The 26,860-nt window shown below is 44.4% G+C and overlaps 1 protein-coding gene across 1 annotated transcript in view; it reads left to right on the top strand.

Annotated features, from left to right (window-relative positions):
• The first annotated feature begins 576 nt into the window (after positions 1 to 576).
• ADCY5 (adenylate cyclase 5) overlaps positions 577 to 26,860 on the top strand; it is a 213,472-nt gene continuing 187,188 nt past the window's right edge. Inside the window, exon 1 of the mRNA XM_069861431.1 lies at positions 577 to 1,610. Coding sequence (XP_069717532.1) covers positions 612 to 1,610 — 999 coding nt within the window. The 5' untranslated portion in view covers positions 577 to 611. The remainder of the gene's footprint in view (positions 1,611 to 26,860) is intronic.

Here is a 26,860-nt window from a genome sequence, read left to right as displayed (position 1 = left end):
CTTTTTTCATTCCCTTCTCCTCCTCTTTTTTTATTCCCTTCTCCTTCTCTTTTTTTATTCCCTTCTCCTTCTCTTTTTTTTATTCCCTTCTCCTTCTCTTTTTTTTATTCCCTTCTCTTTTTTTTAATTCCCTTCTCTTTTTTTATTCCCTTCTCTTTTTTTTATTCCCTTCTCTTTTTTTTATTCCCTTCTCTTTTTTTTATTCCCTTCTCTTTTTTTATTCCCTTCTCTTTTTTTTATTCCCTTCTCTTTTTTTTATTCCCTTCTCTTTTTTTTATTCCCTTCTCTTTTTTTTATTCCCTTCTCCTTTTTTTTCTCCCTCTCCTCCTTTTTTTCTCCCTCTCCTCCTTTTTTCTTTCCTCCTCTTCTTTTTTCTTTTCCCCTCTCCCTTTTCCCTCCCCCTCCTCCTTTTTTTTTCTTCCCCCTCTCCTCCTTTTTTTTCTTCCCCCTCTCCTCCTTTTTTTTTCTTCCCCCTCTCCTCCTTTTTTTTTCTTCCCCCTCTCCTCCTTTTTTTTTCTTCCCCCTCTCCTCCTTTTTTTTTTCCTTCCCCCCCCTCCTCCTTCCCCCCCTCCTCCTTTCCCCCCCCCCTCCGCGCTGCCCCCCCGCAGGGCATGTCCCGCTCCAACAGCGTGAGCCCTCCGGGGTTCGGCGGCCCCGCGCCCTGGGCGGCCCCCGACCCGCACCGCTCGGCGTGGGGCGAGGCGGAGGCGCGGGCCAATGGCTACTCCTACCCGCCGCCCCCCGGCGGCTCCTCGGCCAAGAAGGGCTCCCGCATGTCGGGCAGGTGGAGGAGCAGCGAGGACGACTACGAGCCGCGGCGCCGCGGGGAGAGCGGCTGCAGGATGATGCTGAGCTCGAGGTCCAAAGCCGCTTGGCAGGAGCGCGGTGACGACGCTCGACGTCACCGGTCCCGCCACCCCCGAGGCGGCGATTGCCCCGCTGCCCCCAATAATGCCAGCCCCGGGGAGCGAGGGGAGGTTCGGCCCCGCTCCGTGGAGCTGGGGCTGGAGGACAAGCGTGTCGAAGCCAAGATCGAGGAGCTGGAGGACGAGGACGAGGACGAGGGGGACTCCGAAGCCGCCTTCTCCATGGGTGGCTGTTGCAACAGCGTGCTGCAAATCTTCAGGTCCAAGAAGTTCCAGTCGGAGAAACTGGAGCGCCTCTACCAGCGCTACTTCTTCCGACTCAACCAGAGCAGCCTCACCATGCTCATGGCCGTGCTGGTCTTGGTCTGCGTGGTCATGCTCATCTTCCATGCCGTGCACGGCCGCTACGAGGTATCCTACGTCGCGGTGCTCTCCCTGGCCATCCTGCTGATGGTCGTGCTGTGCATGGTGTGCAACCGCAACGACTTCCACCAGGACCACATGTGGTTGGCGTGCTACTCCGTCATCCTGGTGATCCTGGCGGTGCAAGTGGTAGGGGTTCTGCTGGTGTGGCCCAGGAGCGCGTCGGAGGGCATCTGGTGGACCATCTTCTTTATCTACAGCATCTACACGCTGCTGCCGGTGCGGATGAGGGCCGCGGTCATCAGCGGGGTGGTGCTCTCTGCCATCCACCTGGCGGTCTCCCTCAAGATCAACGCGGAGGATAAGTTCCTCCTGAAGCAGGTAGGTGAACCCCAAGAGGTTTGGGTGTGCGCTTGGCAGCCCTCACCTGCTCGCTGCGTCGAAGGACGAGGGAAGCGGGCTTGTCCGACTTCCAGCCTGGTGCTGGAGAGCTGACGGGGCTTTCTGTTGAACCCCTAGGTTACCTGTTATGGTGAGGTGCTGTACAATGTGGTAGGTAGCCTGTAATCTTGCTTTTTTTTTTTTTTTTTGTAGCTGTGGTGTTTCCTCATTGCTGCTTGCTGTTAGGACTCTAAACACCTAAGAAATGTGCCTTACTGGTTTCCCAGTGATTGCTGCTCCAGCGCTGTTGGCCAGCGCAGCTAATGCCCTTCAGTTGTATTTAATGTAAACAGCTCTGCACTAGGCGCACCTGTGGAATGGGGTCCACGTGTGCTGCTGCGTTACTGAGAAATGCGTGGAAAGTCTTGCTGTTTTCATCACCTGGAGGTTATCCTTGTGTGTCACTTCTGAGGCTGGGATTGGTGTCAGCGTGATGCTTCCTTAGGCGTTGGAGAGCGTCCTCCACGGGAATGTGTGGGGTATGCTTTTGGTTTAGCACGAAGGTGTTTGGCTCAAAATGTGCTGGAAATGTTTACAGTGAGGAAGCCCAGAGTTCATACGCAGCCAGAAAAAAAAAGGTTTTAAAAAAGTATAAATGGGGATTATTATTTAGCTGTGATATCGCCTTTAACTGGAGCAGTTCAGTTCACGGGAACAATAAGACTATTATTGAATACATTACAGTGCAATTTTAAATTACCATATCTGTATAAACAGTGGCAATAAAAGGCATCACTCTTCTTTTCAAGTGAAGCAAGCAGCCTTGGGGCTCGTGTTTTAATAAGCTTACCAGACACCTTGGCAGTGGGGAAACCGTTGACTTAAAACCTTGTAGCTATGTGGTAATCACCATCCTTCCCGTGAGCAGGACTCAGAGCAAGGATAAGCCTGTCACAGAGTCAGCCCTGAAGCTTCTATGTAACCAGGGATTGTTTATTAAAATCAGGTGTTTGGTTATTGTCACATAATAAAAAATAAAGCCTTGGGCTTACAGTGCCTGCCTTGAGTCTTACTTCTAAATTGTTTTGAGTTCCACCTATTACAGTGTCAGGAAAAGTCATTGGGCTTAAATAAAACTTCAGTAGAATGGGGCTGTTCATGTTCTGCTCTACAAAGTAGCCCATGAAATTACTATTTCTTCCCTCTCTATTCTTTCCCTCCTGTCCAGTTAAGCCTGCTTGTACAGTTTCTGGCTTTGTTCTTGGTTTGTTGCAGATATTTTTATAAACTGTACATGGCATATTTTTGTTACGTTTTATATAAATGGCTTTTTGTGCATTTCCAGCACAGCATGCGCTGTTAGCAGGACAGTTGCTGTTTTTCTGCTCGACTTGGAAAAGTTAGCTAGTGGCCTCAGGTCGTCCTTGCTGGTCCTACAAAGCCTCCTGCATGCTCTTGACTTTATAAAACTGAGACTTGTTCTGTATTCGGTATGTTTGGAGACCGTAATCTTGCATATGAAGGCAAAGCTCATCATGGTTCTGGCCAGAAGACTTAGTAGTCTGTTAACAAGTGAAGCTGAGTATGGAGGATTTTAACAAGTGTATAAAATATCCCTGTGCTGAAAAGTGTTGGTAACTGTTTTAATGGGAAGGAGCCCAAATCACAAAGACCCAAATGCCTGATGCCTTCAGCAGACAGTTTGGGATAATGACAGCTCTCTCCCTTTCCAAACGCAGCGGGGTTGTTTGTAAGAGGTTGGGCTTGTGTATAAATGGGCCCTCGTCAAAGGTAAAAGCGTGGGCAGTGGGTGATGGCAGAGTATGCAGGAATCTGTGCATCACGCAGTTGCTTTCCCTTTCATACTAGTGCTGGGTTATCCTGCAGTTTGCCTATAATTGTGCAGTTAACGAGGAATATCTCAGGAGTACTCTTACTTTGTTTTCAAAGGCAGCGTCACTCCATACTGCGTATTTATTTTTCCTCCTATCACCAAATGCTGGTCTCTATCTTGCTGTGCTCTAAGTTGGTGTAGCTCTGGCTAAATTCAGTGGGGTTGTACAAGGCCAAGAACCAGATTCCTTGCCCGTTTGCGTATGAACATGAGCTGCTATCTCTGGCTGGCTGACAGAAAGATCTGTTCCTGCCGAGCACATCGCCTCACAGCTATTAACAGGCCTTCCTCGCTGGGGCTGTATCTCGTTGCCATGGAAATCCGTTGTGTTCAGCTCTGCCCCACTGATGCGTGCAAGCCCTGTTTTCCCCCTTCAAGCTAACACGGGGCGAAGGTAGATGACGACTAGATACGTTGAGAAGAGGGGGTTAAGTTGTTTTCAGTGGCTTCACGCTGGCAGTCGCATCAGCCCGGGTTTTGTGGAGCTGGAGTGGATGTGAATGCATTTGTGACAACGTGACCAGATGGTTCTTTATCCACGGCAGTCACAGAAGGAAGGCCAGTTAGGATGAATATCCCTTTTCCTCTCATTTTAAACCATCATACTTAAGCAAGTTCTTCTTTGTGGGGGCTTTTTTCTTTTAATCTTCTCCCAGTTGCTTCCAAACCAGGAAAAATCAAACATTCTTGTCATGATCCACTAGCATTCAAAGCTGGGTGACTCTTGTGTAGACTCATGAGCACTTTTATGAGGAAGCTATTAAAAACTTTGCTGCTCCTCTCTCTCAAGAGAGTGACGTTCTTGGCTGCAGGTCCCTTTTGGGAGAAAGGCAACTTGTTGGATTCCATTGCTGAGGATGCAAAATTTTATTGTCAGAATTACCTTTTCTGAGCAGTACAAGTTTTCTCTGTCACTAAACTCTCTGGTCTGAGGCTCTGCTAGTCAAGCTTCATGAAAGTGTTAGGGCAGTCTGCTATTTCTGAATCAGTAAGGTGACAGGAGTTGTGACTGTTCAGTCTTAACTGAGCTGCTTTTTCAGTAATTCTTCTGGGGTTACTGGACTCTGAAAGTAGTCTCTGACTTCTTTTTATTACCTGGAGGAGTGTGGGGTCTGTCTGTCAGAAGGGCACCCTGAGCATCCCTAGCACAAACAGCAGGTACGCTTGGTACCTCTCACTGGGTAGATGCAATCATCTTGGATTCTTGAATTGATATTTGATTGGAACAAAAAAATGCTAATTAGTAGAAATTATTGTGTTATATACAGAAGTTACTCAGTGCTGAGGGAGGGGAGAAACGTGTGTTTGAGAATTTACTTGCATGTGAAGACTAGTGCTGGAAGCAGAGCACATTAAATGTATGGCGCTCCGCCAGCCACAAATCTTGGTTGCTTAACTTTTGGTTTTGTGTTTTTTTTTGTCTACCTATGATCAATTAATTCTAGAGGCACTGCTTTGGGATTTATTGGGGAGAGAATAACTGCATTTTTCTTCTTGTTTGTGTCTTTGTTTCCTGTCGTAGGACAGTTTGGATTATAAATGTGTTTCAATGTGCCTAAGGCTACCTTCCTCTCCATATATGTTGTATCTCTTTTTTTTAGATCAGCCTTTTCCATGCATTGGTTATGATGCAGTTTTGGGCTCTGAAAACACACTCGACTCCAGGATTAGAGAAGTACTTTACATGCAAATGAGACTATGTAATGCTTAACTGAGAAGGAAATATACTATTTATCAATAAACTGTCTTGCATTCACAACAAGGATGATGTTGAGATTTATTCTGTGTTCCAGTAGAAACAAACTACCTAGCTGAACCACAGACTTGTGCAGACACATGGGAAGAACTTAGAGTGTACGGGTTGCAGATGCTTAACTGAAGTCATGTGAGTCGCCCAGCTGCCCTCAGTGCAGATAGTCTTGAGTAAGCACTGGCATTTTTGTAAGACTAGGGGCTAAGGGACAGGGAGTTTCACAACAGAGCTTATTGTGCTCTGAATCAGACTTAAAAAGGGGTGGGGATTTGTGCAGGAGTGGGTGTGGGATCAGGGGTAAGGGATAAGAATGCCATACACAAACATCAAACAAACCTGTGGACTGAGGTTAGATGTACTCCAGCTTTCCCATCCAAACCTGCTTTATTGTAACTTTCTGAGGTTCCTGGTTCGAGGATACAGTTAAGCCTTTGTAGTTTATTAACTCAGTGTTAGTGGGGGACTGCTAAGGTACCATAAAAACAGAAGGTTGGGAAAGATAAATACTTTTTTGGTTTGCTTTTTTTGTCTTATGTCAGTAACCTCATTGAAAGAGAAACTGAAATGCTGTGATCTCTTTCCTTACCAGATACTATGGCAAACCTTCTGTGAAGGATCTCTGATAGCATGGCTCTGAACAGCTGCCCCAGCACATGGCTCTTGTTTATGGTGCGCTGATTCAAGGCTCCTGATGTTCAGCTCCTTCCTGCTCAGCCTCTTTCCACATGCCTCCATGACAGCAACATTACACTAGTCCTCCTCATCCTTCACTTCTGAGAATCCTGCACGTATTGGCCTTTCTTTCTGTCAGTCTGTGTTAATGGTTCATGATTGATCCACAGCCGCATGGTGCCTCTCTTGAAAGTGTAGCATCCCAGTTTAACCATATCTTGGAAGATGTTGGGATGAAAACATCTACAGTCTTCCTTTTTCCTTTCCTTAAATAAGCTGTCACTTCAGCTGTAATAGGATATCAGCTTAAGTGTTGTGGTTATCTTCTAGCATCTTGTAAAGATGCTTTTTAGATGCAGTTTAAATGGCATTCGATGAGAGGCTAGTCACATACCTGAAAAATAGTACTTTGTTCCTCCTTAACTTCAGTGTGCTTAAGATATGTAGGTGATGACTGATTTTGAGACTAACAGATTCTCAGAAGTGTGCTACTCAAATCACTGCATTGCACGTCCATTGTCTTTGAGTGGCCTTTATTCATAAAGAAGGAGTGATGAGCTACCTGAAACACAGATAGATCTGTGAGCCACATTTCTTATGGTTGTTTGCTGCCTGTTTTACTTTAGTCCACCTGAAAAATAAATTTGAATAACTTATTTAGGGTGTGATTTTCAGGGCACTCAACCACGTGTAGCCAGATACCACGTGCCTCACACAGCACTAAGTGTCCTGTTCTGCATAAACACTGATATCAGTAGAGCTGCTCATATGGTTAAGTGTGCCCCAGTACCACTAACAACTGAAGAACCAGCCTGAGTAGCAGTTTGACTGAAGTTAGTGAAAACTGGTGATTTACAGTCTTTTGTTCAGGGAAAAAATGGCAACTCTAAATATTCCATAACTGTTACACTGACAGGTGACTTCCATAGTGTAATTCTGTAACAGAGGTAATTAATTAAATCCCTGAGGTATTATATATCAATTACTCCTTATTAGGAATATTGTTTGTATCTCTCGGGAGTGCATGTGTTGCTTGGGTTTACAAAGGCCAATCTGTTTTTCTTATCTCCTACATTACCCTATGATCCTGCCACCTCTTAATCTTCCCCTTCCTTACTTTTTCCTCCTTCCCACCACCTTGCATTTGTTTGATGTTTCACTGTAACATTCACTAGTACCAATAACAGTGTAATAGTGTGCGAGTGCTGCGTGTCTAATTTCTTCTTGTTCCTGGGTTCTTAACAGGTTCCTTGTCTCAGTAAACTGAGCTGGTTGACTCATTTCTTCCAGCCTTGCGGTAGCAATTGCAGGCTTATAGCTGGCTTGGATTTCAGTGGATTGAAGATGAAACCTGGTGGGGATGACTTAGATGTGTTGCTCTGCCAGATGCACTGATTCTAGCAAAAGGCTTGTCCTTCTAGGCATTTTTAGGACACGCTTGAAAAAGTGGGGTGTGATAGTTAGGTTTATTTCTGAAGAGGTGAAGCTATTTTGATGAAATGTTTGGATTCATCGAGATGCATAAGGCAGAGGGATAGCTTTCCATGCCCTAATCTTATAAAGCAGTCATTGACTTGTCTTTCAGTGTCCTGGGCTTGATGGCTTGGTCCTACGCCAATGTGAGCCCTGTACTCTGTCAGAGACCTGTCTGAGGCAGGACGTCTTATTTACATTTTTTTTTGTGATTAACTGCATTCAGACAACTTATAAACCTGAATGTCAGTAGAAACAAAATGATGATTATCATGATGCTAAAGGCTTGCTAGAACTGTTTGTGCCCTTTCAGAGTCTGAATCAGCTCCAGTGCTTCGTAAATTCACTTCTGCTCTGAGTTTTCTGTGCTTGGGCAGCACTGCTGAGGTCTAGAGTGGAAGAGTAATGGGACTCTGCCCAACTGGAATGTGAACTTTGGGCACCAGACTGTTCTCAAAATGCATTCAATTTGTGTTTGATTAGCTAATCTTTCAGTCATTCACCATAGTTCTCTGTCTTTTAAGAAAATTGGAACAATTGCTAACTTTTTTGGCCATTGCAGCAGTTGGAATAGTTACAGTCTTTTGGGAATAGCTGGTTTTGTCTTCGTATTTTGATATTCTCATCTTCTAATTGATCTGAAAGAACCTTCCTTCTGTCCTTATAGAAGTTGCAAAGAAAAATCTCCAGCAGCAGCTGAAACATTAAAAGATAAAAATTGAAATTATTTTGACAGCAGCTTCCATGCGTGTGGTAAAGTGGTCCACCCTGTAGCTGGCAGTGGCTTCTGAGAACCTGTGCTTTTAAAAGTTCCTGTCCTCCTCTTCTTTGTCTTTTTTTTTGTTTCCTTCCCTGTACAGGTAGGTGCAGTTCAGAGGAAATACCTGCTTTTGTTTGGGGAGGTAGAAGACAGGACTCTGAGTTTTGCTAGCCTTGGGCAAGCTGTATCTTCTGGACTGCTTTATATTGCTGGATTACATGGCAGTTTGCACATACGTAGTGTGGGGAAAGCCAAAGTGCGGAGTCTCCTCTGAGCCTTCCAGCTGCTAGGTGATTTCGTGATGTTTGGTTTTTTTCACAGCCCAGAGGACAGTGACAATGTGTATGTAAGGAATGTGAAGATTCACAGCTTCTGGGAAGTGGGTGGGGTTTCTGTATAACTGCTGTGTGACTTTTTTCATCTCCTGTGAGTTCTCCTGTGTTTTGATGTGGGATGTACTTGGTATTAGTTCCTTCCCGCCTTCTGAAGTCTAACCTAGCGATCTGAACTTGTGATATCTTGCATCCAAGGGATGCTCTTTCTTCTTTTTGTTTTGGGTTTGATTATACCTTTTTCTTTGTCTTTGCCTGAGATGTGTCCTGCTGCTGCCAGAAGTTTAATTTGACTCATTATTATGAAGTCCTCGAGCTAGGTAAAAACCCAAGGGGAAATCTCATGTGAATGAAAAAACACAACCCCAAAGTTATTAAAAAAGATAATCTAGTTGTGAGGGGGTGTGAGAAACAGACAAGAATTTTAACATTTGTCTCCTGAACTCCAAAATGTTCTCATCTTACCGTAGGAAAGCTTGAAGCTTCTAGCACTTAATAAGATCATACATAAAATGTTTGTCAGGCCAAGACAGGAGTCAAAATGTTTTTTAGCACCTGCAGCTGGACCAGTCCCAAGGAAAACTGTGCTTGATGTTTTACAGTAGTGGTAAGTCTTGCCAGCCTCATCACTGGCAGGTACAGGAATGGCATAATTGAATAGATCTGCAGTAGAACTTAGCATGAGATAGTCTTGTTCTGTCACTCAGAAACGGGCTGAACACAATTTAAAGCTCTGCCTTTAACTTCTGCTCTCAACCTTGCATTTGAACATTTGGGAAGCCCTTCTCCCGTCGGAAGCCTGGCACTTAGGCAAGCTTGTGAATTGCTTCAGCCAGGTACTGTCAGTTTTGTACCACAAAGGTAAAGTATTTACAAGTGGAAGAGACCCCACAGTTGAAGAATTCATGTACAGGGTTGACATGACCAACAGGATTGCTTCTAGTGCCAGGCTGTCCTCAGTGATGCTGAGTAGGATTTTTGCTGCAGTATTCACTATAGAAGGTTTCATTGTATTGTCAAGCTTTGTTCTGCAAATAAAATATCTTTATATACTTTTTTTTTCATGTTTATGAGTCCCTAATGCAGTTGTGATTTTCCTTACTCTCTTCCCCAGACATCAAGAACACAAATCATGTTTATGTGCTTAAGATGTTATCTGGACTGTCTGTAGTAATAGCATCAAGCTGACAGTGTGCACTGTATGGTCATCATTTGTGGCTTCTCCTACTTCATAGCAGCAGAAGTACCAGAAAGGAAGTATATTTCAAAGCATCCTCAATCCTGTCCCAATTTTTTTTTAATCCCTCTAGCTAAAGTGCTGCTTTTGCAGCTTGAGGGATAAGTTTTCAAATGAAATATTAAACTTCCTTTTCTTTTCATTAGAAGTTTTGCACATCCATGCAACACCCATAAAAAGTTTACTGTGAATTGGGCATTTGTGGTACTGCAGTGCTTGGCTATCATCCTCACTTTTCCTGGGAAACTTTGCTTTTGGGAGGTTGAGTTGGAGATTAAAGCTGCTCTGCAAATTTAACACGCACGTTCCACTAGTATCAGCGTGAATCTTAGCAGACAGGAAGCAAAGGACTCTTCTAATGCAACAGAGGGAGAATGTAAATGAAGAAGGGTTTGCTTTCTTTTTTTCTTTCCCCCCCAGACATTAGAAAATGATCCTCAAACCAGCAACTTACGCAGACTGTTTATTCCTTAAACATGTTTGCAGTTTGTATAAGACATTCTGTCTCACTTTGTAGTCAAAAGAAAAGGCTATGACACTGCAAGAATCTGTCATAAAACATTGCTAGTGCAGACAGTTCCCTGGCTGCATTTTCCCCTCCAGAAAAGGCCATGGCTCCTTCTCTTTTGTCCTTGCTGTAGACTAAGTGTTTGAAGCACTAATCTCTGCATCCGTCAGACTCTGAAAACTGAGTTCTTAGAGCTAGCAATGTGGTAAGGGAGTACTCAAATCAGTATTTCTAAAAACAGTAGTTTGCTCGTCAGCCCACAGATGACAGCTACTCAGACATGCTCGACGAGTGATGAACTCTTTCCGTTTGCTGGGAGCTACCCAACAGCAGCTTTGTGAGTATCCTTGCTTAATGTCTGGGTGTTTGTGCACAAATGGGTGGACCAAGGGCTACGTTACTCATGAAGATGTTTCCAGCTGAATGGGATATTTTTTTTCAGGCGGGTGGTTACTAGTAATCTCGGAAAGGAAAGGAAGTAATGCTCTGTGGTACCTAGGAAAGAAAGATATTCTGTGGTGGGAGACTCTGTAATTAAAATGTCAGTCTCACTCATTCTAAAAGCTTACTGCAGTCTTTAAAACTGTTAAACATGAAGTAGGTTACTAGTGTGGGAACTGCTGTTGTGTGGTGAACTCTGGATTTTACGGCCAGGAAGGACTATTGGACTTGTTTAAAGCTGCTCACTGAAGAATTCTTCTTTTACACGTTATGATTTCTTCAGTTTGGATAGTTTGGAGGGGAAAAAAAGGAGTTTAAATGCTGAATTGCATGGTATTTTTCAGTTGAAAAAGCAATCTGCAGTGTTCTCTGAACTGAAGGTGAACTCAACCAGTACTTTTTTTACCTCTTTTCTCTAAGACAGGATTAAAACACCCCGTGGTGGAACTATTGGGGTATTTCCCTGCTTAGGGTGGCATCTTCTACTTAAAACATAACACAGATGGTCACGTTAGTTTGTGAAGGAGCTCTGACATCATGGCCAGATTTCATACTGGGTGATTATGTTCTTGCCTTCTTAACTGAAGTTGAATATGGCATTTTTCTTTGCTCCATTTCTGTTCCGGGCTCTTTAGCAGTACACCACCAAATAGCTGCTGTGAATAGGTGGTTTTTACTATGGTATCTCAGAAATCTGCAAAGCTGACAGGCCAGAAAAATGAGGGAATAGAGCTCAGGCTTGTATTTTAGTCATGATCGTGTGCTGCAGCACGCATTGTTCCCCTGGTACGACAGATGCACTGATAACTTTTGAAAGCTATAAAACCAGAGATTGTATGATTGAAGGATGCTTCCAGAGCTCAGCTATGCCATCACACTGCACCAAGACACGAGCAAGTCAGCCTAAACTGTTTGTGGCAGGTACTAATCACACGTCCATCTGAAAAAAACCCTCCTTTGTATATGTGCTTTTTGGAGTCACAAAAGTACAGATGTGCTTTCTAGTTGGTTTGTTTTGTTGGGTGTTTTTGAAGCAAATAAGCAAGGACAGCCCTGGGTGGAAGCAGATAGTAAAGAAGAAATGTCCGTGACTGGAGCTCTCTGGCTGCTCTTAGCTGAAACTGGCTCTTAAATTCATTGTTTCACCTGTATTTAGTTCCCACCTCACCTGAAGCCTGAGGTCCTCCGTCACAAACAGTACATTTGTATGACATCTTGCACAGCTGGGGCTCAGTCCTGAATGAGGCCTTCTTGAAAGAACTGCAGTACAAGCAATAAGCTTGAAGGTTAAGTGTCCTTTCACAAGTGACTTCCCTTTCAGTGCCTAGTCCTCAGCTGCTAGGATGGGTGCCTGGTGAACTTGGTAGCACTCCAGGGCTGCTTCAGGGGCTTTTAAAGGTAGATGCATTTTGCAGCCACGGTCAAATTGACTGTGAACAAATACTTAAGGAAGCATTTCCTGAAAATATTTTCATCTCTCATCAGAGAAAGTTAGGAGACTACGGATTTTTTTTGTTAGTTTTCCTTCTTCCTTAGTGTAGGTAATGAGTTATCTGGCTGTAGTCATGACACTAAAGGTTTGTCCAAGTAATGATGCCTAGGAAAGGTAACCCCAGGGTGGATTAGTTAAGCTGCAATATATAGCCCACTACACAGAGGCTGTAGACCACTGCTGAAATCACCTTACTCTTCTTTTAGATGCAAATGGACCTAGTTAATTTAATTCACCTCTAGAGGGAATTCAAACTAAATAAGTCGTACTTGTTAAAAGGAGTATTCACACAGGTTTAAATAATTTTCTTCAATTTATTTTGATGAACTATTCTGAACATACCAATCTTTACTGTAATATCTCCAGGGTAAGACCATAGCACATATAAGTAAGAAGTACTTTATATTATTAACTTAATGCATTGCCCATACATGTAGTTTTCTGTTAGATGAGATGATGTCACCCTCTGTGCTACATGCTTACCCCCTTGGCAAGGGCTGGGGCAGGTTGTGATAGTGACAAAGTCAGGAGGGGAGCTGATGTGTCACATTTAGCCAGCCCTTAGCCCTGTTACCAAAGCCTCATCACAAATGTCTCCTCCATACGACTGCTTCTCTGCTAGGGGCTGCTATGACTGCGCATGACTCATCCTTCACAGCGAAACGATCTGCTTTCAGAGCTCGGCCTCTTGCTTTCGGCTGAGAGCAAACCTTTGCACTGCCAATTCCTTAGCAGCTATGACCAGAACAACATACTGTAATAAGGTATAGGTAGAATCACAGGAGCATTTATGTTGTAAAACACCTTTAAAATCATCAAGTCCAGCACTTAACCTAGAATTGCCGGTCTAGGATCCCAGGTCATTAAATGCTGCAGTGGCAGGTGACGTTATTGTATGTCTTTGCCAGGAGAAGCTCCTTTGGTTTCCATCAGCTCTTTCTCTGTTTAAACCATTTGCTTAAGCCACGTGCTGTTCAGCCAGTGCCTTGCTGCAATGTGAGCAAATCCACTGCAGGTAAAACTTCATGGAGAGAAATGCTGACAGCTCCCTGCCTGCCAAGCCTTCTGCTGGAGATTACTGGAGAATGTTGTGCTCCGTTCAAATGGGTGGCACTGTAACATTGGCTTGCAGATGGAAACTTAGTGTTTGGGTTTGGGCAGAGTGGGAGAAAGTGTTGATTTCCTTTCTGTAATAAAAGACCAGAAAAGTGTCTTCTGCACAACCAGTGGCCTTAGGCAGGGCTGCAATTTTCTGGACTGAGTTAAACAACTTCTGAATCGTAATAGCCAGGGTAACTCCTTCTCCCTCTGCTATTCTGTGTCCCAAGCAGATCTAATGAGAATCTTGCCTCTGTTCAAACCATACCCTAAATCCTTATTGCCTAGTCTACATTTTATTTAGCACCACGAGAAATGAGTTGGAATCTAAATGTGTTCTGCCTATCACCAAAAATACCTTTTTCCCTCTGGCTGCTTGCGAAGTGCCTCCAACTCTCCTGAGGCTTTTCTGTATGAAGGGACATCTGGTGTAGAACAATACTGACTGATTTACATTGATCAATCCTCACATTACACAAGGCATCTGCCTTGTGCTAGCCACGCTGCAGTGCACATTTTTCAGAGAGACGCTGGTAGAAGATGTGTCTGTGGTGTCTTCTGTCTCTCTCCTCTGTAGGTCAACCACATTGGCCAGTTCCCTCAGGGCTCTGGGATGCATCTCATCAGGTCCCATGGACTTATATATATTCAGGTTCCTCAGGTGATCACGAACCTGATCCTCCTCTACAGTGGGAGGGGGTACACCCCCCCGGTCACTACCTTGTTGTCCCATGACCCAGGAAGGGTGAGGACTGCAGCTGTCAGTGAAGACTGAGGCAAAAAAGTTAAGTACCTCAGCCTTCTCCTCATCTGCTGATACAAGGTCACCATTTTCAACCATCAGTGGGGGTACATTCTCTCTAACCTTCCTCTTCTGATTGACGTACCTGTAGAATCCCTTCTTGCTGGTCTTTACTTCCCTTGCCAAGTTCAGCTCCAGCTGCACTTTGGTCTTCCTGACCTCATCCTTACACAACCAGGCAGCGAACTTACACTCTTCCCAGGTTCCCTGTCCCTGCTTGCGCTGCCTGTGCAGTTCCCTCTTGTTCTTGAATTTGACCAGCGAGACTCAACGCGGCCATGCTGGTTTCTTCCCTTTCCTGCCTGATTTCCTGTGTTTCTTGAATGTTTCTTGAATGTGACTGAAAGTTTTCTCTTTGGTCTCTGAATAAACTGCAGTGGATAACTTTATTACAAAAGGACTCTGCCGCAGTTCCTTCCATTTTGCTTTGGTAAGAGTGGGGGGTGTGGTGAGAGCGTGATCCAACAAGCATTACTGTGGAAGCCTCATCTACTGCATGGGATTAAGGTGCCCGCTCTCCTGCACTTCATGTGAGGGCAATTAGAGCACGTGCATGGCAATTAGTGCTGCAAATGAAGTCTACATGGTTGTATTCTGCTTCTTTAATGGCTTGCTTTCCTCTTCTGCCAAGAGAGCAACCAAGCAGTCTCAAAGGAACCTGCTGCCTTCTGATAGTTAATTTGCTTCAGGCTGACTTTGGCGTTCTGCCTCTTTCTTCTGCTGCCCAGCCTGGCCCACCTGCCTGTTCCTGCTACCAGCACTGCAGAGGAAACAATACCTATTTCTAGCAAATCAGGTCATGACTTGCCCAATGTGTTGCTGTTGGGCCTCGCAGACTTCCAGCACCATTTCTCCCTGACGTGTTTTGTCACTCTCAATTTCTGACCTCTTTTCAGCAAAACATTGGGCTGGTTTCTGATGAACTGCACTGCAAGTGGCATCGCGTGGCAAAGGAGCGTGCTGGTGGGATATGGCAGAGCAATTCTTCCATTAACCATCTTCCAGATTTAGGTACTGCATTAACAGGCATCTTAAAATATCCATGATAGCCAGTGTTTATTTCTGACCAACGGTGACTCTCTGGAGCATGTATATGCTGGAGTATAGATGGCATGTGTATAAACTCCATAGATGTGGATTTATATGATGTGATTCTTAACCAGAATATGAGCTGTTCCAATAGAGCTTTAAAATGAGACTGGATAGGAAAGATCTGATAAAACAAACTTGCAGTTCAATATTCAGTAATTATAGGAAAAGTACGGAGTTACAATACTAGAAGAGACCTTACAAGTAACTGCCAGTAAGAGAAGGACATGGAAGTGTAGGTGGGTCATGTTAATTTGATCATGAAGTTTTCATGCAGGCCCCCTTGTGTGGCCTCCCTGTTGCAGCAGAGCACCTTGCTCTATGGACCATCCATCTAGGTTTGGTTTTAAACACCTGACACATCGTATTTTTACAGTGTCTCCTAATAGGTCTCTTAATAGGAAGCTTATAGTTGAAATACATTTTTTTAGGTGGATGCTTGTTTTTTCATGGGGCAGGACTGCTCCGGACAGGTAGCTGCCTTCAAAGCCAGCTCCAAAATTCATAAAAAGCAGCTGTCACAGAGATGCTTGGCAAATTTTGGGAGAAGCAAGGACAGACAGACAGTATCTGTGTGTATATGGGGCTGTTTATCCCTGCTCAGGAAGCAATGAACATATGGAACAGACCATCGCTTTGGAAGTCTTGGAGAGTGGGATATTAACTGTCGTGAAAACAGCCCCAGAGGAGTACATGCATCCATGTTGGCACTTTGCACGTGTGTCATCATGGAATTTCCAAAGAGGACCCTAAACAAAAGAGCCTTATGGAAGAACAAAACAGCATTGTCAGCAGTGGCTGAGGACACTGCGCCAGCACCTCTTTCTATAACCATGCTCTGAACTGCTTCTTGTTCACAGAACAGCTATATGTTAGCATCTGCCTTGAAGGAATTTATGAAACTGTGGTATAGCAAATGGTGTCTGGGCTTCGTTTGAACTTAGCAACTTTTTCTAAAACCAACATTTTTTTTCATACCAGAATAACTTGTCCTAAGGGAAAAGCATGGAACGGTGAGATTTTTTGTGTTCATAAGTGTTCTCTTGCTTTGAGTCTGGAAGACTGTATTCTAGTTCTCTGCAGTGATCATGTTTCTTACCCAAGGTTTTGTTCTTTTGATCAGTCCCTTGAGCTGGCAGAAACCCCCTCCATGCCAGGGTGTTGATGAGCAACGTGAGGAGAACAGCAATTTGATCCTCCTGCATGAGTGTGCACAAAGAGTGTCTGTCTTGATCATGGTGGGAACGTGGTGCTGCACAAATGTGGGTTTTGGTTCGTTGTGGGGCATCCAATACTCGTCACAGTGAACCTATGGGGCAGCCCATCTGACTCATCTACCTTGTGGCACAAGGGGAGTGTATGTGGCTTCTGGAGGTCCTTGGCTTTCTAGCCACAACAACAAGGGAGGTGAGGTCAGAGGAACGCATAAAACCTTCCTTTTTCATCATCTTAGGTTGGTTAACCTGTAAAACAAAGTTTTCAAAGCCACCCTTCCCTGTAGTGCCTAGGCACTCAACATGGGATGCCTCAGGCATCTAAAAGCTCCCAAGTGGGTCTTTGAATTTAGGCATTTAAAATCTTCCTAAAGAGCATTTTTCATTGACTAAACAGTGTGACTGCCTCCTCTTGCCTCTAGTCACTTCACAGAATAAATAATAAGCTTGTGGGCTTCTGTATTTCCTACTGTTCAGTCAAGCTTCTGGATGTAGCTGCACTTGAATAGGCATGAGCTGCCTGACCAATCTTGCGTGTGGCAGCGTGCTGATTACTTCTGTGATCAGCAGTGGAAATTGGTGCAGTAGAGCAGAAAAGAGTCTCACAGCACCTAAACCTAAACTCTGAACAGCAGACTTCTGCTAGAAACGCAAGAAAATACAGTAGACTCTGAGGCTAGGTGTCTGTTGGATTTTCATTAAAACATATTCAGTTGGAATACAGCTTTGAACACTGGGAGAGCAAAAAGGGACAGGTTGCTGTTGAAAGTGGTCCACGTGTGGCCTGAAGGGGCAAGTACTTGAGGATGCTAATGGTTGGGCATCCTTGGTGAATTCTCTGCTTGCAGTCCTATCTTCCTGTTCTGTTCTCCACCCCCTTCTGTGCCATCCATGGCAAGAGAAGGTAGTGGCAGCTCACTGTTAAGTGGGGTGCTATGTGGGATGGTGGAGTTAGGTCTGTGGGACCCTGGGGAGGGTCAAACTGAAAATAGGCTGTGAAGTAGAGAGCGTGTGTGAGGAGATGGAGGAGGCTTGTGGGCCTGCATGGAGGTGGTGGGGCAGCAGACTGGAAGAGAAACCAGGAAGATCAGTAGGATGGTGCATGGAGCTGAGGAGAGGCAGCTGTGAGACAACATTTGGGGTTGTTATTTTTCAGAGTAAACTTGTTTCTGTATTTTGAAAGCAAAGATTGCTTTAGATCTGGACCAGTATTATAATATAGACCATATCAACAAATTTAATTTTCTTCTCTCCCTTGAACAGAGCAAAACATTACAAAGAAGTTGCAATTAAAATGAATTGTGAAGTGTTATCTGCTGCCTGCTGAGCAAAATGTCATGAGCTAGCTGAATTAGCAATCTGATAGTGTGCTGTGTAGGATGCAGTGAAGCACAGAGCCTTGGCTGTGGCAAAGAGATGGGACAGTAAGTATTCCTGAACCCTGCTGCTGCTTTGGAAGGAAACAGTGGATATGCAGCAACAGGCTGAGTGGGTAATGATTGCTCAAAATTGTCTGAAGGGGGCTTCAAAGAAGAGAGTGTTGGGAGGAGAGAACAAGTGGCTGGGAGGAGCGAAGGCAGACTGATACTCTGAAAATGAGATCCAGAATGGATCTTATGTTGGGAATAACACTTCTTTAAGTTTCCTGCCATACACGTATTTGTCCTCTCTTTCATGTGTGACTTCTGCATAGCAAACGTGTTTCAGCTGGGACTGACAATGGAAAAATTGTAGGAAACTTTCACCAAACAACTCAGAGGTAGGGCTACCTCCTGTTTTGTTCTGGAGCTTTTCTGTTTTAAAGGAACCATCTGCTGTGTAACTGTAAACACAGCAGACCGCTAGCAAGTTTTATCATCCAAGCGTCAGCATCCCTCTAATGCAAACTGCCGGCAGGCTCCTGTGCCCTGTCTTTGTGTTCCTGCCACCACCTCTTCTTCCAGGCTCTGACCCTCTGGAATTGGGCAGAGTTAACTTTGCAGATCACAAGCTTGGTAACGGTGCCCTCCTGCACATGCAAAATTGCTGGAAGCAGACAGGCCATGAACATACAGAGCTGGTGTGTCACTTCAGCTGCACCCACGCTGGATGTTAGTGTGGCTCTGCAAGCAAGTCAGGCTCACAGCTGCGCGGATGCCTTTCAGTTTCTCTTTGCAGGATGTTGGAGCTCTGAGGGGGTTTGTTGGAGGAAGCGCTGATAGGGGATGTGCTATACCAGGTGCAATTTCTTCTCAGCGGTAGAAAAATCTCTGGCCTGATTTAATACATGCTACAAACCTGCACAGCCTGGCCAAGCCACCAAAAGAAGTGTTTGCTGTGGTAGCTCAGGTATTTTTGTGGCACGTGGAGACCCAAATCTGGGAACTGGCTGGAGCTGAAATTACCTGGGGTAGGGGGAGGAGAACAGTTGTAGATGGTCTAGGGGAAGACGCATAACATGCTTGTCAGCGCTTGCATGGGTAGAATTGTGTACAGGTTCAGTATGGGTGAAACTGGCCAGAACACAGCTTTTGAGGTGGTTATTTCTGGTTTAATGTATCTAACAACTGGGCTCTGACCTGAACCGCATCAGAATAGAAGAGGAGAAAGCATGTAACGCTTCCACTTTTAACAGGCAGGCCAGATCATAGGGCCTAAGTCCTGATGCATGTCTTTAAATTAATCTCTGGTCTCCGACAACTCATTTTTATTTATCAGTCTCATCTACGTTAAACTGATGAGGAAATGAATGAATGTTTATAGAGACCACACCACAAGTGATATGAGGAGCAACTAGTTAATGTTTAGCAAAGTTCTGAAGATGAAGATTGGTATACAAGTGTAGTTCTGACAGTATCAAGATTAGTCTTGAAAGAAAAATGCTATTTGAAAGAATATTTTTGTCCCCTTAGTCATTGCCCTTGCAATTGAGCTTAAAATATAGCCATACATTCAGCCATTGCCCAGCGAATGGCATACATAATTACAAAAGCAGAAGCGTATATCCCTGCAATTTAGAGAGAGATGTATGTCAAGTGCATGAAGCCAGGAGAAAGCCGAACTAAAAAGCACGCAGAGCAAAGTGACTCAGATGGCAGAATGCCCCAAAGGAAACTTTCAACAAGGGTGATTCATTAGTAGTCAAACAGTCCATTTTCTTTTCCTGCCCTGCTATATTTACATTTTGAAATGTGTGCACATCTCATGGAAATGACCTTCCTAGCTTAAGTATTCTTATCAATGGGAGAACGAAAGATTTTGTGCTTTGTGTTTGATAGGCTGTGAGGTTTGGACTAGAAATAAAACTTCTTTTAGTGAACAACTTTGCCTGTAAGGTGTTGCTAAAATCTTGTACTGAGTATCCCGGTGGTTTGGGCTGTGATTTTGGCCCACCTAAGGAGATATCCAAATGCCAGGCCTGGATCAGTACTAAAAGGAGAGACCTTAAATTTGTCAGGTAATCCACACACATCCTGGCTTTTTCAGAGTGTGCTGAAGCATCATTACACCTGCGAATCCTTTTGCATCCAGAAATCCCACTGAAACCAAGGGAAATGTCCGACCAAGGGGATATGCAGAGTTGTCTGAGCCACGTGAACTACTGAGATCTGTGCTCTGGTCCTGGAAAGAATGGCTGTCCAGTAGCATCAAAAGCGAATCTCCGATTTCTGTGTGGTGCTGCCAGCAGTCTGCTGTGTCATGCTTGCAAGGCTCATGCTTTTAATGTGCAGATACAATAAGGTTTCACATATCAGTGTTGTGCTAGCAACAGCCACCAGCTCCTGATTCAGTGAGATCCAGGCATGATGAGGGCAGCCTGGAAGCTGTGATTTACAGGGCTCTGTTGGAATAGAAAGCCTGTTGTCTATCAACACATTGTCCAAGCAGCACAATAGGGCAAGGTAAGCACTGGAAAAGCAAGGTCAAAGAGCTGACAATACCATATTGTATTGTGTGACCCTGGATGAGTGGTTTACATGCCTTGCTTCTGCTATTCTGAGTGCAACCAGAATAGTGCTTGCCTTTAGAAAAAGTGCTTTATAGGCTGTGGTTGGAAAGCATTTGTCTGAGTGTGAAGTATTTCTGTTGTAGAAGGAATTAGCCTCACTTGCCATAATTTCCCATTCCCAGACCTGGATTTTGGGGAGATCAGATGCACTGGTGCCTTTTGAAGATGGGAATCTCTTCGTAGGTGATCTGTATTTCATTCATCGCAATCCATCTGGAAATGCCTCTTGGAACAATCCATTTTGTTTGTGGCTTTGGCTGGATTTGCATTCTCCAAATAGCAGAGTGTGGTTTGGGCTTTATAATGGGATATACGGCCTCTTTGGTTTGGTTCCAGCACAGGTTGGGAAGGACTGAAAGGAATTCTCCTTAGGCCTCTAAGGCACTAGCAAAACACTAGTTATCTAGTAGCAGGAGCTGGACTGAGTACTTAGTTACAAGCAGCCTGTGTGGTATAATTTGGTGGTCTCAAACAGCAGGCAAAACAGATTCAGATGGCTCCTTAGAAGTGGTCTCTCCTGCTCAGTTCTGGTACAGTGGATTGACACCTTTCATGGCATCATTTTCTTGCTCTTGCTAGTCCATGACCTTTCCCCAAATTAAGAAGCTGTTGCCGAGTCTGCCAGTCTGTATGGAAACAGCATGTGTACCTGCCAGGTGAGCCGGCACCTTCTCTTTCTAGGCAACGTGGTGCCTAGAGGAATTGCAAGAATTTAAGCCTGTTAAGCCACAAACTACCTTAGAAGTTTTTTTTTTGCTCTACAGTGGGACAGGACCAGATATTATAATTAACCTCTCCCCGTACCTCCCAGCTAGCTTTCTGTTGAGCGTCTGCATTTTTAGATTCCGTCTGTCTGCGGTCCAGCCAGAAGATAGTTAAATTTAATAAATAAATAATGATAAAAATAGTCTCTGAGGACTTGGCAGGCAGCAGGCCAGGGAATCTGGGCAAGTTGCCAGCAGCTCTTCCACTTGAAATCTAAAGTTTACTCAGGCTGTGGTGCTCACATTGGTCTGTTCAGATTCTTTCGCTGAAAAGTGCCTTTCCCTTCCCCACCTCAGCTGGTAGCCTGTGCCTGCTATCCTTAGGCATGGGCTCCACGACTTCGGTGTGAACGCAAGGACTCTAACCCCGGGAATAGAGGGGAGCACCTGGTCAGAGGCAAAAGGCTGTGGTCTCGATGCTCCCCTGAACAAAGGCTAGGGCATCAACTCAGGCAAGACATTTGTAAGTACCAAAACCACGGAAACGCTTCAGCTGTAGCAAGTGGGTCCACCGCAAGACACAAGGGTGGAGGAAACAAACCTCTGTGAGTTTTGGCATTTGCAGTGCTGACGTCTCAGTCTGTTCAGCCTGCTCTGATTTTTTTTTACTGATGCTACATGGGCTCTGTTTTAATCCCCAGAGTGACTTGATCATTGTGTGATGTCCCGTTCCAGTCTCCAAGTTATATCGCAGAAACTGTCACACTGTATGCCTCTATATTCCTGTTTCCTTGCTAGGAAACATATATATATATATATTGCCATATATTCACAGCATATGGTTCCAGGAGCTGAAAGAAATCCATCTGAATCCTAGGTGGGCGGTTACCACTATCAAGAATATCTGGGAAATGATGTGTTCAAGAAAATTCACGTCCTCTGGTTAGAAACAGCCTGCCAGCAGGTGGGAAGGTTTCGAGTAAAAGTTGAGATTTCCCCTTTAAGGAGAAGCGACAGACCCAGAAGAGTGAAGCTGCCTGGACTTATCTGCACACAAGGATCAGCAGGGCTCCTGCAGCACTGCACCTACAACAGAGGAGTGGAAAGTGGAGACGCAAAGCTGTGCCTTCTCACCCAGCCTTGCCAGAAACACTCCCCAAACAAGGCCTGCTTCACTCAAGCTGGTTGGTAGCTATTTTAAACCTTCCAAAAAGTTCAGACTTGCTCTTCTCTAGACGTGTATCTGAAAGAGTGTTCACAGTAGGAACTGCTGGAAACAGAGTTTAACTGTAGCTCCCACGGGCTTTAAAAATCCATAGTGTGGGATAATCAAACATCCCCAGACTGCCAGACACCTGCTGCACTGGTACAGGCATGGAAATTCCAGTAAAAGCTAGTTTGGGGCATGATATCTTTGTTTCCCTGGCAAGGCTGGGCATGGTATCTTTTTTTTCTTTCCTTAGCTTTATAATCTGTGTTAATAATGTGTGGCCCAGAGGACTGGCAACGTAGCAAAGATAAATGATACTTCTCAGATTTTCTGTTGTGCAAGCCAGTCCCTGGGGATACGTCTGCAGTCTCACCTGGAGTTGGGAGTGTAAAATAAGCTGTTCACAATAGAGGGGAAGCTGGCCAGCAGGCTGATGAATAGCAGGTACCTAAAGTACTTCTGGCCCCAGCACCAGGGACAGTCTCAGGTGATACGGGGTAACTAGGGAGAGGAAATCGCTTTGCAAGCTTTGTCCACTCCTTTTTGGGCCATCTGGGTTGCACATTTTTTTCTGAAGGAGGCAGGGTGGTGAATTGGGGAGCTGCTGCCACACCAACCCACCTGTTCAGGTCTCTGGCTGCAGGACGGGTGGACGAGGTGCTAAGGGGCATGGTTTAGTGTTTGATAGGCGCGGTTGGACTCGATGATCCGGTGGGTCTCTTCCAACCTGGTTATTCTATGATTCTATGATTCTATGAATTCACATTTTAGGCTTTCACGGCTATGTTGGACCAAAGGACCATTGGAGGAGCAGCACTGAGAAAATCCAAGGAAGATCTGTGATTCAGCATGGACCAGAATTATGGTTTTCTTTATTTGTAGCTTGCCCCCCCCCCTAGCCAAGCATTTAGAAGCCCACCATGCCAACTCTCATTGATCTGTCCACTGTTTTCATAAAAGCCTGTCAATCCATGGAGGAACATAAGCAAACTCTGGGTGAAACTTTGGTGCTTGACCTTTCCAAGGCAAAGTACTTAAACTAAAGCAGCCTTAAAAATCAACAGTCTAAGATGTTTGTTGGGCGAGGCTGATAAGCAAAGGGCTTGCGAGGTAGCCATGTTGTCAGCTACCAAATTTAGGAAGGGAATTTAGTCTGGCAGGAGCAAACCAGCAACACAAATAGGGAGAAAATCAGTGGCTTTAGTTGCATCCTTGGAGTACTTGGTAATTCCATACCCCTTTGTGGGGTGACAAAAAACAAGTGTTAATTTTGAACACTTTGTAAATGCTCTTCGAGAGGGGACAGCCCTTGGTTTCCATTACAAAGCCTAAGTGGCAGCACAGGACACTCTCTTTTGCCTTGGCAACAGATGCACATACATCAGTGGAAAAGTGAGACCTCCTTCAGAACTTCAGTGTAGTATTGATGGGGTGAGTAAATGGCAAAGGCTGCTTCCTAGCTGGAACTAGTCCATGTACAGAAGGCTCCAAGTGGGTCTCATCTCAGGGAGAGTCTTTGTTCTCCTTGGCCTGTAGCATTGGACTGATTTGTCACGGAAATACGTTAAGTTGTGTAACTCTGGTCACAACTCATGACCCCACATAACCTGGAAGGTGATGAGTTCCTTCGGTTCAGCAGCCATTGTAGGTATTTAAATACAAATTCTCGGAAGACTAAAGTACTTTTTTGTAAGAGGTTCTTACTTTCTGTGCTGCACCAGCTCACCTGGTATTAATGTGTACATAGGGCAACCCTTCATTCCTTTCAGTTAGTTAATAGTTGAGGACTTGGGTCCTGCTGCAGTGACTGCTTAACCTGCTAGTTTGTTGACTTCATAAGGTCTGAGATAACACTGACAATATGTACTTACAGCTTCTGTTCCCTGCATGGCTGGAAAGAAATCTTTTGTGCAGGTGTGGGAAGGAGGGCTGGGTAGACTTTTATACCCAAATATAAGGCACTTACAGAAGTAGGAATCATAGGAGTAGTTTTGCTGATTCAGTGAAGTCTGTCTAGACTATAAGGGCTTTAAATAAAAATACCCCTATGCCAGGAAAGGATGGAGAGGAGCTCCTGCCAGGTCAGTATGCAGGATGGTAGCTGCGAGATCAGCAGGCTGTCAAGCAGGAGACAAAACAGGCAAACTAATTACATCTTGGCAGAAAAGTGTAATTAGGAAAGAAAGGCTGTTGCTTAGCTGGCTGAGCACCCTTCCCCCTGCCCTGTGTCCTAGCCCTCTTGGATGGTGCTCCTTGGAGATTCCCACAGAGCAGGCCCCGCTTGAGTTATCTTTTTACTAGGAAGTTTGCAAGTAGAAAGAAAGGGAACAGCTTGTTCTGCCTTCAGCTCCTCATGCCTGAGGGAGGCACTGCCCGCAGCTCACTACAGTGATGAATGGCTGGTTAATCCCTGGGAAAACCCCATCAAAATCAGTGCCACTTTGTGGGATGTCTTGCTGCCATCTTCACCAAGCTGGGTCATCACTGCAAAGAAACAAACTTTGTAGCCTTTGGCAAAGGCTTTTCAACTGAAACCAAGAAGGACTGTTTGCATGTCTACTGACAGATTCTGTGTTGCTTTCTTGATGGGATTGCCACCACTTCCAGCTGATTTAGTTACCTTTTTGTCTTATCTCTCTGCTTTTTTTACCACCTCTCCATCTAAGAGACTGGTCGGTTCTTTCAGCTTCTCTTTCTTTGCCAACCTATTCCCGCATACAGGGAGAAGTGAGTGTTTTTGCTGTGTCCCATCACCATTTTTCATTATTGTTTTTGCTTCCAGTAGCTCTGACTCCTTCCCTAGAACCAAATGTTTTTGTTTAGTGGCCATGACCTCCTCTACTTTCATTGTCAATTTTCCCTAGTTCTGCCCCTCCTGTTCTGGTTTGTCTTCCTGATACCTCTAGCCACCATCTTTTTTGCATAATTGGATTTGCCTTTCTTGACAATTAGAAGGTAGGTAGAGTCCATAGGAGTAGGGTAGACACTGGAGGTTTTATTTAAATAGTTGCAGTTTACAGATCTGGAAGAAAAAACTGTGGCTTGCAGTGGACGGGGACGTGGGATGATACCGTGGCGCTTGTGCTGACGGTCTCTGAGTCACTGATTTACATTGAGTGCATCCTTGTTCAGGGAACACTATCTATAAAATGAAGAAATTCATAAAACCTTTTTCCTACTAATACTGAGTACTGCTGTGCTTGGGAAGAGTCCATTTTATCTTAGGTATGCTGGCAGTGATGGCAATGGTCCCATTCAGCTTAGAAAAGGATGAACTTTGAAGGATTTCAAACATTTGCATCTTGTAAAAGGCAGCTAGGCTGCTGCAGCAGCTGATGTTAGATACTATCACACCTATTCTTCAGTTAATGGCATTGTTACTAGTGAAATAAAATCGCAGTCGATGAAAGTCTCTGAACATGTGCTTGAAAACTGCAATTAAAGCTGTTTATCTTTCATTAACTTGTTTAGCTTTTACAAATCATGTGAAACATGAAAGCGTGTGTCTGGAGAGCAGTACTTTTAATATGGACTGATATTTGAATGTTTAAAAAATAAAATAGCTTTTAAAAATATATATGTTGAGGGAAATAAAAAGTGTTCTTGTAATCTGTTGCTGCTTTCTGTGTGTCAATTTTGCTTTTGTTTTTCCTTTGACCTGGCTACTTTTACTCCCAAATTTTTTTTCATTTTGGCACTCTGTTAAATATTTCCTCTTTCAATTTGTCTTCCCTTTGTGAAAGAAATTGTGAAGTCCACTTTTGGAAGGAGCATGCTGTACAATGTTACCATCTCAAGCCAGTGCTCTTAATTTTATATTGAGGTAGTGTCGACTAAATTTTTGTTGGTGGCATTTCACCACTGTCAGCCTATTGCCTGTGTCAAAAATGAAATTTTGAATTGTATTTATTAGCATTGTTGTGTGGCTCAGTGATCTTTGTTATAGGAAATACATAAAGACTAAGTCTGATCAGCCACAAAAAAAAAATTTGATGGGAATCCCTGGTACTAGTATAGTTTCTGGTATATTGAATAGAAGGGTTAGACCCCAGAAGAAATCTCTTCTATGTGTATGAAGTCTTATCTGAATATCTTTGTACAGGGAGTAGGCAGATGCAAGCCTACTTATTGAAGTTATTTGAAACTGGTAAATTTTCAGAAAGCCATCCACAGACAAGGCAGGTGCAGATGCCGAGCATCAGCTTTCGCTCTCTTAAGCTGGTGTGCATTTTGCATGGGCTGAGGAAGTAAACATCCGTGGAGTTATTTCAGACTTACATGGATGCATTATGCAAATGTGATCTAGTTCCCTCTCGAAACCATTAAGAATCTTTCCATTGCCTTTGTAGGAAGTTGGACTAGCCTGCAAAGCAGAATAGTTCCTGTTGACAGTTCCCACCCTTTACTATTTCTGAGGTTCATTAGTTTTCCCAAAGGAGTGATGCCCTGGAATGGAGATGGAAATTTGGAACTCTGCTGAGTATACCATAGGTGCCATTTCCCAATTTAGAGCTCCTGGTTTTCACTCTGTCTCTTGATGGTTACACGTGGCTATGAGTCTACCTTAACTTTCTATAATAGTC

The sequence above is a fragment of the Phaenicophaeus curvirostris genome, chromosome 7 (assembly GCF_032191515.1).
Source record: "Phaenicophaeus curvirostris isolate KB17595 chromosome 7, BPBGC_Pcur_1.0, whole genome shotgun sequence".
NCBI lineage: Eukaryota > Metazoa > Chordata > Aves > Cuculiformes > Cuculidae > Phaenicophaeus > Phaenicophaeus curvirostris.
This window is presented reverse-complemented; position numbering and strand designations above follow the sequence as displayed.